The following is an 11,070-nucleotide window of genomic DNA, read 5'->3' as shown; positions in this document are numbered from 1 at the left end:
AACTGAAAAGGAAAGGACCGGCCCAGCCTGGCGAGTTGGAAAGCGGGCGAGAAACCGCCAGTGAAAGTCCGGGACCTCGGACTCGGGGAGCCAGGGAGGCAGGCGGCCTCCCCGGCACCTGCAGCGTCGGGGCGACGGCCGACGTGCTGCGTGCATGCGGCTGACGTGCTGTGGACATCGTGCTCTGGGGAATGCGCTGCGAGCGGCGGCAGCACAGGGGGCGCAGTGGCTTCTAGAATGCTGTGACGTGTCCTGCCCAGCCCAGTCCCGGTCACGTGGTCCCATCACGAGCTTCCATCCCGAGATTCCATCAGCAGCCCCAGCGCGGGCCGCGGTTCACACAGGTACAGGAGTTTTGCAAAACTAGCGAGGTGTTTGTGTGGCGTTTCTTTTGGCAGCGGTTTCTTGGTGTCCGTATTTAAATAAGGTCTTCCTCTTCGCTGTGGCGTTGAGGCATTTTTAGTGCTCTGCATGTTCACGTTGAAGGTATGGTTACCATCCGCTTCACCCACATGCATTATTTTTCTCTTCTTTTAGGTCCCCTAGTTTATCCTACAATGGAACGAGCTTTAGAGCTAGCTTTGGATCGTGCTGACGATATCATTGAAAGTGTCCAACGGAGACCTCCTGAAAGAAAATACTTATCTAGCGGGGAAAAATCTATATCTCAAAAACTTTATGACTTATATGTTGAGGAATGTGGAAAAGAGCCCGAGGTTACCCAGGATTTAAGAAGCAATGTGAACTTGTTAGAGAAGCTTGTTACACAAGAGAGATTGCCATGTTTAGTGGTCAGCCTCTACCCAGGAAATGACGGATATTCTCTGGTGCTGAGGGGAAAAAATGGAACAGATACTGAAACCATTCGACTGCCTTATGAACAGGAGGAATTGCTTGAATACTTGGATGCAGAACAATTGCCTCCTGTTTTGGTTGATCTCCTAGAAAAATCACATGTTAATATGTTTCATTCTGGATGTGTCATAGCAGAAATACGAGACTTCAGGCAGTGCAGTAATAGGGAATCTCCTGGTTACCAAAGCAGGCATATTCTCTTACGCCCAACAATGCAGACTTTAATCAGTGATGTGAATTCAATAACAAGTGATAACCACAAATGGACTCAGGAAGACAAACTTTTGCTTGAGAGCCAGCTGATCTTGGCTACAGCTGAACCCCTGTGTCTTGATCCTTCTGTATCAGTAACCTGCACTGCAAACAGACTGCTGTATAACAAGCAGAAGATGAACACTCGCCCAATGAAACGGAGTTTAAAGAGGTATTCCTGGTTCTCTCAGAATCAGCAGCAGGAAGTGTCTCATTGTCCACCTCCTCCTCAGCTAACATCATTGCCTTCTTCCACAGAAAGGAAAGGAAGAAAGGCAGATGAGCATTATGACCTCAAAATCTGTAAGTCAGAAAATTGTGTAGATATGTGGAAACACAGTCCCTGTAATTTGGACATACCTTCAGAAGTGGATGTGGAGGAATATGTTAAGTTTGGCGAGTCTATAACATGGGAGGACCCACAACTGACAATCTGGCCAGACCATGATCTAAAAGATGATTATGGATTTGAATGTGAAGCTGGCAATTATGATCAGAATACAAAAATGAACATCATGAAATCACTTGATGATCCATTTATCTCTGGTAAAACACAGCCGTGTACAGATGATGAAGATAGCGATAGCCAGATACCTCCCTGCCACTACTCCATAGATGACCATTCAGATTGGTTCCTGATGGAATCAATGGCTGATGCTGAGTGTGCACTCGGTCAGTACCAGGAATTGGTCCAGAAGGAAGCCCAATGTCCAGCCACGATGTCACACAGCTCCAGTGGCTCAGCCAGTCCACATCGCCTTTCTCTAGGGAAGGAAGTTGTGTCGGTTCAGTCTTCAGCATCAGGGAAGGGAGTGAAATGCTGTCGACCACCCACCAAACTTCCCTCAAGCTCAGGAGCTCATTCTTCAGGTAACAGTTTTACTCCAAAACAGGCAAGCAGCTGTTTTAAAGCTCCAATTCCTTCCTCTGCTTCTGAGCCACCATGTCTTTCTTGGAAATTATCCATGAATCCCAGTCAAGCCATTATGCCTTCTCCAGCTGCTTCATCACCTTCTGGCTCATCACAGACAGTCACGGCCACCCAGGTGATGGCCAACTCTGCTGGACTGAACTCAGTTAGTGTAGGGGGCTCAGCTGGTAGAGTGCAGGCTGTCGTGAGTGGGTCAAACCCCGTGCTGAGCAGTACCCCTGCAGCCACAACTCCTGTAGGAATAAATCTGAATGGCCATTCAGCCTTGGGAGATCCCCTACCAAATGCAGTGCCAGGGGCAGCACAGCTGGGGGCAGTGCAAACAGAGGCAGTGAAGCCAGCTTCTCAAGAAACCATTTCCCTTGTTTTAAAAGATGCTTCACATCTCAGGCCCTTAACTCTACTCCAGCTTCCAAGAGGTTCATTTGTTCTGAACACTCTGCCACAGCAGCCGCAGCAGAGCTCTCAGTTGATGCCACAGCAACCACTTCAGCAGCCCACAACTTTTGTTCCTCGACAGCCAAGTGTACACCGTCCCCAGCAAGCTTCTGCCAGTCAAGTACAGGCCTTCTCCGCTCAGCCAGCTGTTGTTGTTAACCTCACCAGGTTAGGAACTTTTGTGCAGTCCCAAGCCACGTTGTCTCAGCGTGGCTCTGCCCAGAAGAAATCCCAGCAAAGCCTTCCTCAGCCGAGATTCCAGTTCTTCCCTGCCTTTCCACAGCAGCACCAACAAGTATACCAGTTGAGAATCGTGCAGCTTCCAGCGGCTGCGGTTGCAGCAGTGGCCGCACCAGCAGCTCGGTCACTGCAGCCTCGGCCTCAGGATGCAGGCAGCCAGTCCAAAGGTAAAATGAAGTTACACCCCAAAGTTCGGAGTCTTGCATTATCTCTTTTCTCAAACACAAGAGCATTGGAAGAAAAGGATAGAGTTTTTACTTCATGTTTGTTTCTTAAATGTCAGTGGCTTACATTGCTACATAAACAATCTTTATACAGAAGCACAGCCCTACGATTTAAAAATAAAAGCAGGGAAGGGATTTAATGATCTAAGGTTTGTGCCTAAGTCACTGCTTCTATGAATGGTTTCTCAGTATGTACTAAAAATAGTATATACTGAAATGACCTAAAAACTACTAAGAACATCTTTCAGAAAAAACGTAGCCTGATACTTGTTTATTTAGTGTAAAATGTTTGTGCACAGAGTATCAAATACTATGTTAAAAATCCTTTTTGAATAAAATTTTTTTTTAACTACAGAAAAATGACACTGTTCACACTTCATATCCAGTACTTCAGAGACCTCCAGTTGTGCGGATGGAATTGGCGGCAGGTATGCTTGGGTGATGGTCTCTAACCCTTTAGAAGGTTCCATCTGCACTCAGTGCCCCTTGCAAAGCTCCTCACTGGACGCTGACACTTCTGGGACATCTCGCTTCTCTCTCTTTATACAATTATTTACATTTTTTAGAATTCTAGATTGTTTGCAAACAGGTGAACAGCTGCACATTGAAAATCATTTTTATTTGTTTGCTTTTAATGTTGTGACATTGTTAGATCCTTAGTGGAAACGCCCTCCTTATTTTTTCCCTTCCCCTTTGCTTGTTGTTACTTGCTCAGCAGTCCCCTGCTCCTTCATCTCTTTTTCCTTGTTTCATTGGGACTCAAAAGATCCCAGAACTTTACTGTGTCTCTCATATTTTGCTCTGTTACAACTTTGAAGGGCAACATAAAATTTGCATTTCTAAATACAGTTGTCTCTGCCTTTTGCCCTAAAGAAAAGGGAAATTTGGCCTGGTAGATCCCAAAGACATTAGTGAAGAGGCAGTTAACTGATGATCTTACTTGTTTAACCTGGCTATACTAGCATGCTACCCATCCTGTTAAAGATTTCACCAAACTTCAAGCAAACGCATCACATTTGCCAGCCGAGTGACACCAAGCCCGTTAGAGCTGTATGTAACCCAGCCAGGGCCTCTTCCAGAAGGGAGCCTACACTTTCAAAAAGTGAACCAGTGCAGTGACCAACTGCAAAGAAGAGGTTATCCTTGGCCTCGGGAGCCACCGAAGGGCTGAACTCAGCATCTCGCCATACTTGACACACTGCCTCTCTCCTGCCCTGTATCTAGTCCTTTCCAGTACTACACTGGCTGAACTTGCACTTGATTCATGTGACTCTCCCTTTCCAGGCAAGCAAATAAATTCAGTTGTGTTTAAAATTACTATTTGGTAGTCTTTGTTTATTTCCTTCTGACAATCCCCACCAAGATTGGTACTTTGATGCAACTGCCACACTGATGAAGAGGAAAGGGATCACCCTGGAAATAAGTTCCCAAACTTGTGTTTATTCAAACAGCTAGGTAGGGAGGCCTTCCTTCCTGCCTCATACTATGTCAGGCCCTAGGTGGGATGGGGAAAATACAGACACTGCTCTAAGGAAAATACTTCTGGGTCTTCACCTCCTTTGAATCTCATCTACTTTTACCCTTCAGCAATTTAAGCTAGATAGGCAGTGTGATGAAATCTCAATAGACAGAGGAATAATACATAAATAAATATGAGTACCAAATAGAATGGCAAATAGCAGAAGGCTCAAGATGTTAGTGGCTTATAACCCTGCCACAAGTCAGAGATCAGGACACAGCCCAAGGAGATGATGGAAATAAGATTCCAAGAGAAAAATATTGGCCAACCCATGAATTCCAGGTTGTGTATGTACAGGGAGATATTTGACATATTTATAAATGATCAGTTAAAAGCAAAAAAAAACCACTATTATTCCATTCTAGATTTCTGTTTTGCGAAACTGTGAGAAAACCACCCAGTTTTGCTAAGAAAAAAATTTTTTCTGAGAAGTAACAGAAACACCTTAGGTTCCTTGTTGGACCAGCTGTCTCCAGGGTCCTGTTCCCAGTTCTCCCACCTCCTAACTGATACCAATAGTGTCCTTTGTTTTTATTGAATGCTGGCTTCCGAAAATACCATCAAGGCAACCTGTTGAGTAGACAAAGCTGAGTTTATTCCTACCGGTAAGGGAGAGTACTACCTTGGCAGAATCTTAGTCATGTTTCAGGTAGTTAAATATGTTTTTCCATAAAATCTCCTAAAATAATCCTTCATCTTCAGGATTTCATTCTTTCCTCTTCAGCGGAAATGTACTTAATTGCTTTAATTGCATTTTGAAAAATGCCTAGGCTATAAAATAGAACTGTTTTTTCCCTTTGTGTTCTTACTATGTGCTGGGCACCATTCTCTCTGCTTTGTGTGTTTTAACTCACTTAGTCCTTACAAGAACCGTGTAAGGAAGTTACAATTATAGATGAGGAACAAAACATTGGGAGGTTAAGTAACTTGTTTAGGGTCCCCCAGCTAAGAAGTGTCAAAGCCCAGATTTGGACCCAAGCCTCCTGGGGTCTGAGTTCCTGTTCTTTACCATACTGGTCTCTCCACTGCTCCACTGAGGGTTTCCTGGATCAGAAGTCAGTTGGGGCTGGAGCAGAGTAGGGAGGGGAGTTTCCACTGAGCTCAACTTCCCGTAGGACCTGTGGCTCCCTTCCCCTGACAGAAGGGCACATAACTTCTAATGGGCTCTGTGAAGAATTATGAAGGGTCTGAGATTTTACCTTGTATGCAAGCTGACAAGGCCTGCAGTTTCATGGATGCTGGCAAGAAAAACAATCTTGTGTCAGAGACAAAGAACTTTATTGCTCATGGCACAATAGGCAGCAGGAGCTTCATGTTTGCCTCAGCTCCCCTTGCCTGCCCCCCCACCCCCCCAGGTCCCAGGGCGGTGACACTGAGGTGGGCCCAGGTGGCTGCTGCTCATGCAGTGGATGTGTCTCACAGCTGAGGAACCCCGAGCTTTTTAAATACAGCTTTTTAAAGGGGGCTGCAAGCAAATCTGCCCAATGTTTGCTCTAGAGGGAGACATTATCTTTATAATACTGGTCAACAAACAAATTTGCCCTCAGCTCCACAGGGAGGCACTATACCTTCCAAAGACACTACATGGTCCAAATTTCCTTGAATAGTTAGCCCAGAATAAAAGCTGTCAGTGCCTCTGCTCACACACACGAAAACATGAGAAATAAGTTATCTTCAAACAAAAAGTAAGATGAGTTACTGGACTTCTCATATATAAAGTTCTAGAAGCTAGCAGATGTTGAAATAAACATCTAGAGACTAATGAGAGTGAAGTACCTACAGCCCAGGAATCCCACATCCAGCCAATATTTCACTCATCCATCATGGTGAAAAAAAAAGACATTTTTTCTTTTGAGGATTTTTAACATATAAACAGTTTTAACAATCACATAACCTGTTTGAGAAAAATACTCAAGAAAACATTCTAGCCAAACAACAAATGAACTGAAACAGTGGTGCCAAGTACTAAAGTTTAAAATAAATGGAGAATTTTCTTGGGGTATGGTAGGAACATGTTGGAAGCAAAGTAGTTATTTTAGGTATTTGTTTTTCTGAATCCTTTGTTCTGTTTGAAATGTTGTGTTTTTTGTTTGTTTTTTAAAATTTTATGATAAAGTTAAAAAAAACAAAAATAAATAAATGGATAATGACTGGACTTCTGAAAAACAGACATGTAGTTTAAGTTGATCATACATGAATGTCTTGGAATATGTAGTATGAGTGCTAAATAAGGATTCTTAATCTAAAAAAGGAATAGTTGCAAAGGCAGTTTTAATAGTAATATAAAATTAAACTATTTCAGAAAAACCTAGGAGTTGGGTATGGTGAGCATGGAGGTAGAGTAGAGAAAAAGCATTAGGAAGTTCTCAACTAGGGAAAGAAGGAGAAATGGGAATTAAAATAGTCTAACAATCTCATCTTATTGGGTTAGGGGTGGGGATGCAAGGGAAAAACAGACTGTCTTAGTGAGAAAATAGTCAGCGAATCTTGTTTTCAAATAATGGTAACAAAAGATGCAGCTGATAATGAACACCAGAAAATGATGTTGCCATTAAGAGAATGGAAAAGTACATACAAGGACAAAACCAGAATGGATAGCAACTTAATCAAACCATCAAAAATAAGGAAAAGGGAAAAGAAGAAACAACAAAGTACAATGATATGGCATAAATGCAATATGAAAGGAATAAAAGTAAGTATATCGGTCATTTCAGTAAATGTGAATGGACTCAATTCTATCAAAAGATAAAGAATGTCAAAATGAGTTTAAAAAAACAAATCCTATATGATAATTTATAAGAAATAAAGAGATAGCAGGCAAATGGATAGCAGGAAAATGCCATTAAAAAACATACATTGCAAAAAAATCAATGTTTTTATAAATGGCTATATTTTCAGGACAGGAGAATTTTAAGATGCCAGAACCTACATAGGGTGAAGAAGGACATTATTTAATGACAGAAGGCACAATTAAAGAAAAAAAAGCAATTGTCATAAACTTGTATGTCCCAAACAACTATAGCAGCTAAATATATAAAGAAGAAAGCCTAGGATTTAGTATTGAAGGATTCAGGTTGGGAAGAGAAGAATAAGCTTGAAAAAGGGGTGAGAAGGAGTAGCTAAAGACTTAGAGGAGAAGCCAGAAGATGGGAAATGGTAACAGGATTTCTTATACCTTGGCAGTCATCCCCAACCCCAGAAGCAGTAGTCAAACTGACTTTCCACCAGGGACAAAGACAGTGCCCGGGTGATCACACTCCCTTCCCCTGAAGGGAAAGGATTCAGCCCTTTTCATACAACCCTCCATTCCCCTGCATCTGCAATTTGTAACAGATTGTAATTGAGATGCACAGTGCAGAATTAGGTTCTTTTATCTAAATGGGAGTTTTGTAGGCTTGAAGTGTTGTTAAGAAAGGAGCAGCTGCCCAACGTATGGGTGACACTGGAACACAACAGTATGAGGAAATAAACAGAGAATGCCCATTATTTCTCTTTAAAAGATCCATTTAACTTCCTGAGACTTAAAAAGTAAGCCCATATTAGGACAATGTAATGTAGCTTACTCTCTAAAATCCCTCTTTCTCCACTATTGGCTAATCAGGGATCTATACTTACTGTCAAATTTTAGCAAAAATTTTAGGGCGTTTTATCTAATATCTATAGGAAATATGACTGTTTAATATTGGCAAATACAGGTGAAATCCCATTTCTGTGTTCTGGTTTGTCCCACACATATTTTTTCCACAGACATAATGTGCCTTCTTCAGCCTTTGCTCCTACAAAGACAGTAGTGCCCCTGGGTGCACAGGTTGCCATGGTGATGTCCTTTGCTACTTCTGACTCATAGACATGCCTCCATTTCACACTCGAAGAATCTCCAACTCACCCAACTAGGTTATTTCCATAGAGTAGTTCTTTATGGAAATTTGGATGGTAGGGCTTTTCTTTTCTTTTCCTTTTTTTTTTTTTTTAATTTTTATTTATTTATTTATTATTTTTGCTTTATCTCCTTGTCCCGGCACAGGCACCTGGAAGATCTATTTAACCTGAGACTACATTGAAACATTTTTCCTCTGATCAACCGTTTTCTAACCAACTGTGTACATTTACCCTCTTCCTCTCCTCGGGATTAGTAAGAAGTAGCTCTTATTCCCAAAGGGGCTCGATCCTAGAGGTGGCAGAGAGCCAGTGGCCCAACGTGGCCAGTCATTGCCCTTACCAGGGCTGGGACTAGGGTAAGGTGAGTGAGGCATTCACTCCCAGGCTCATGCAAGTGCAAAGTCAAATCTTTATTTAAAAGGTTGATATTTTGTTCATCGTGGGTTTTTTGCTTTAATTTTGATTACTAAAAATATTGAATTAAAATATTTTCTGTCTACTTACTGAATTTTTTGGCCTCCTGTTACATTTTGCACAAATGCCTCACTCTCCTCAACCTAGTCCCAAGTCCTGATCCTTTCCATCAGGTTCCTCTATCCCTTATGCAAATAGACCTTGTTGGGCCCATCCCTCAAACCATCAATTCATATTCATATCCCTTATGAATCCTTCCTGGGTATCCAGTCTAGGCCCCAGCTACACATAGATTATTGCTAAATCACACTGTTCACTATTTTTTTTTGTATTTGGTTACTTTTCATAGACAATTGTTTCATAAAACAATTTTCCTGTTTCTAAGTTGCTTTCATTACTTTTTTAAACGGTCACGAGATGGTCCAATGCACATTAAGCTACCTTACTATTCCCCTATTACTGAACATTAGATTAGTTTCAATTTCTCACTGTAGCAGTATAACAAAGGAGAAAAGGATTTTATTATTTAAAACCATTCTTAGGAGGTAGACATGGAAAAATAAATCTATATTAAGGCTGCTGCCTTTGTGGATAAGGAAAAGAATGACTAAATTAGATGGCTCCTGTTTAGCAGAGCCCATTAATGAGTCTTGGGATTTGTAAAGGAGCTGGGTGTTGGGGTAGAGACTTGAGGGAGGTAAATTGCTCTGCATACTTAAGTGGGGGTGGGGTGGGGGTGGTAGTTGTTTTGGAGTTCGGGGCTTAGGTTTTGTTTGTTTGTTTGTTAGCTTTTGTTGTGTTTTCCAGTAGGCTACAGAGAAGGAAAGAAGAATGAGGATTGATCAACTTGGCAGGAAGCCCCTGTCCAAGTTGGAAGAAATAGTGGAGGGATGTATTTAAAAAGAGAGATCTAGGATTCTGAATTTAAGGGATCAGCGGTATGGAACGACAATGCAGACCCCTTGCTGTTACCTCCAAATCCTCAAGAAAAGTCTACCATAGTGTCAAAAACTGACTCAAAGACATTTACAGTTAGTAACACTATTTTACATATATATAAGAGAAACCATTAATAGAGCCATCACATCTAACAAAGGCAAAGACAAAATTTATGTAGGAAAAACAGGAAAGAAGAGAGAAGAAACTGCAGACATTTGAAAATGGTAAACTTGTTATTTTCCTTTCCTTGGGAAAGATGCTGATCAGCTGGCAGCAAGCAAAGAGAGCAGTCCTTGTCTACCAGCCAAAGACCACCAGGAACATACCTGATGTTAAAAAAAAAAAAAAAAAAAAAAAAAAAAAAGCTTTATTTAGCTCGCTGCAGCAAATGAGAACCCACGCTAGCAGAACCGAGGGGGTATTTCAGAAGAAAAGGGGAGCCTTCTTACAGGATTTGGGCATGTGTTGAGGGATGTGAGAATTAGATTAAGTTTAGCTTTCACACAGGGTGGAGGCAGCTCAGGGGAATGGCAGAGGGTTAAGAAGCCAAGCTGTAATTGGCAGCCGGTCCCCCTGTTTATCCACCCACTATCCTTGCAAGATGGAGACTTGGGGGTGGAGGTTCCTAAAATAGCCTCATAACTTGTTACCAAACTAGCTCAGACTGACTGCAGTTAAAGAACAAAGGAAAGAGGCCACTAAGCATAGAAGTGGTGTCAGTGCCTTATATGGGCATAACAGTTATAGTCAGGGGTGGAGACTTGTTTGGAATGTTTCTTGTTTCAAATGTTTCAAATTTGGGCGGGCTAGTTAGGCTTGTCGAATAGAATGAGACCTCTGAAGTATCCAGCCACTGGAGAAACAGGGGAGGGACTTGTGGGTTAGGCATAGGGAATAAATAGTGCTGGGTCTATTGTTCTGCGTGCCAACCCACCAACCAAGGGGGTATTCCACAAGAAAAGGGGAGCCTTCTTATAGGATTTGGGCATGTGTTGAGGGATTCTAAGGAGAGTTTAAGGAAGCAGGAGCAAGTTCTGAATTGGATGTTGTCAAGAGGCAGAGGCAATGCAATTGTTGGGTACCTTAATTTTTATCTGAAAGGTGGGGAGAGTAAGACAGGGCTAGAATTGTCATTGATGAAGGAGCATCAGTGACTCCTGTTTTCCAAGAGTGTTTGGGGTAGGGGGGATGTTTAATGATTCTCCTGGTTGAGGAGTGGCCTTGTTCTGTCTTGTTCCAAACATGGTCAAAGAGTGGCCTTCTCTGGACGTTATTTATTTTCCTTGAGTGCTATTTATGTTCAGCTGGGAACACCATGGCCTGGCTGCCAGCATGGCTGTTTTTCACTTACTCAGACCCTCCTTTTGGCCAAGAGCAGA

The 11,070-nt window shown here is 42.2% G+C and overlaps 1 protein-coding gene across 1 annotated transcript; it reads left to right on the top strand.

The window, feature by feature from the left end:
* Positions 1-542: 542 nt before the first annotated feature.
* LOC119522039 (transcription factor SPT20 homolog) lies at positions 543-5,885 on the top strand. Its single transcript, XM_037820760.1, has 3 exons — positions 543-2,906; positions 3,296-3,368; positions 5,815-5,885. Exons 1-3 carry the CDS (start codon positions 558-560, stop codon positions 5,883-5,885), a joined length of 2,493 nt encoding a protein of 830 aa, XP_037676688.1. The 5' UTR covers positions 543-557.
* Positions 5,886-11,070: the final 5,185 nt, after the last annotated feature.

This window comes from Choloepus didactylus, chromosome X (assembly GCF_015220235.1).
Source record: "Choloepus didactylus isolate mChoDid1 chromosome X, mChoDid1.pri, whole genome shotgun sequence".
Classification (NCBI taxonomy): Eukaryota; Metazoa; Chordata; class Mammalia; order Pilosa; family Megalonychidae; genus Choloepus; species Choloepus didactylus.
The sequence above is the reverse complement of the archived record's forward strand: the minus strand, read 5'-3'. Positions and strand labels throughout refer to the sequence as shown.

What these genes read in the sequence shown, in the direction of transcription:
- LOC119522039 (XM_037820760.1), top strand. Translation starts at nt 558, where the DNA reads ATGGAACGAGCTTTAGAGCTAGCTTTGGATCGTGCTGACGATATCATT. An exon ending in AAATGAAGTTACACCCCAAA is followed by an intron (nt 2,907 to 3,295) that starts GTTCGGAGTCTT and finishes TTTTAACTACAG; the next exon opens with AAAAATGACACTGTTCACAC. An exon ending in GCGGATGGAATTGGCGGCAG is followed by an intron (nt 3,369 to 5,814) that starts GTATGCTTGGGT and finishes CCACCCCCCCAG; the next exon opens with GTCCCAGGGCGGTGACACTG.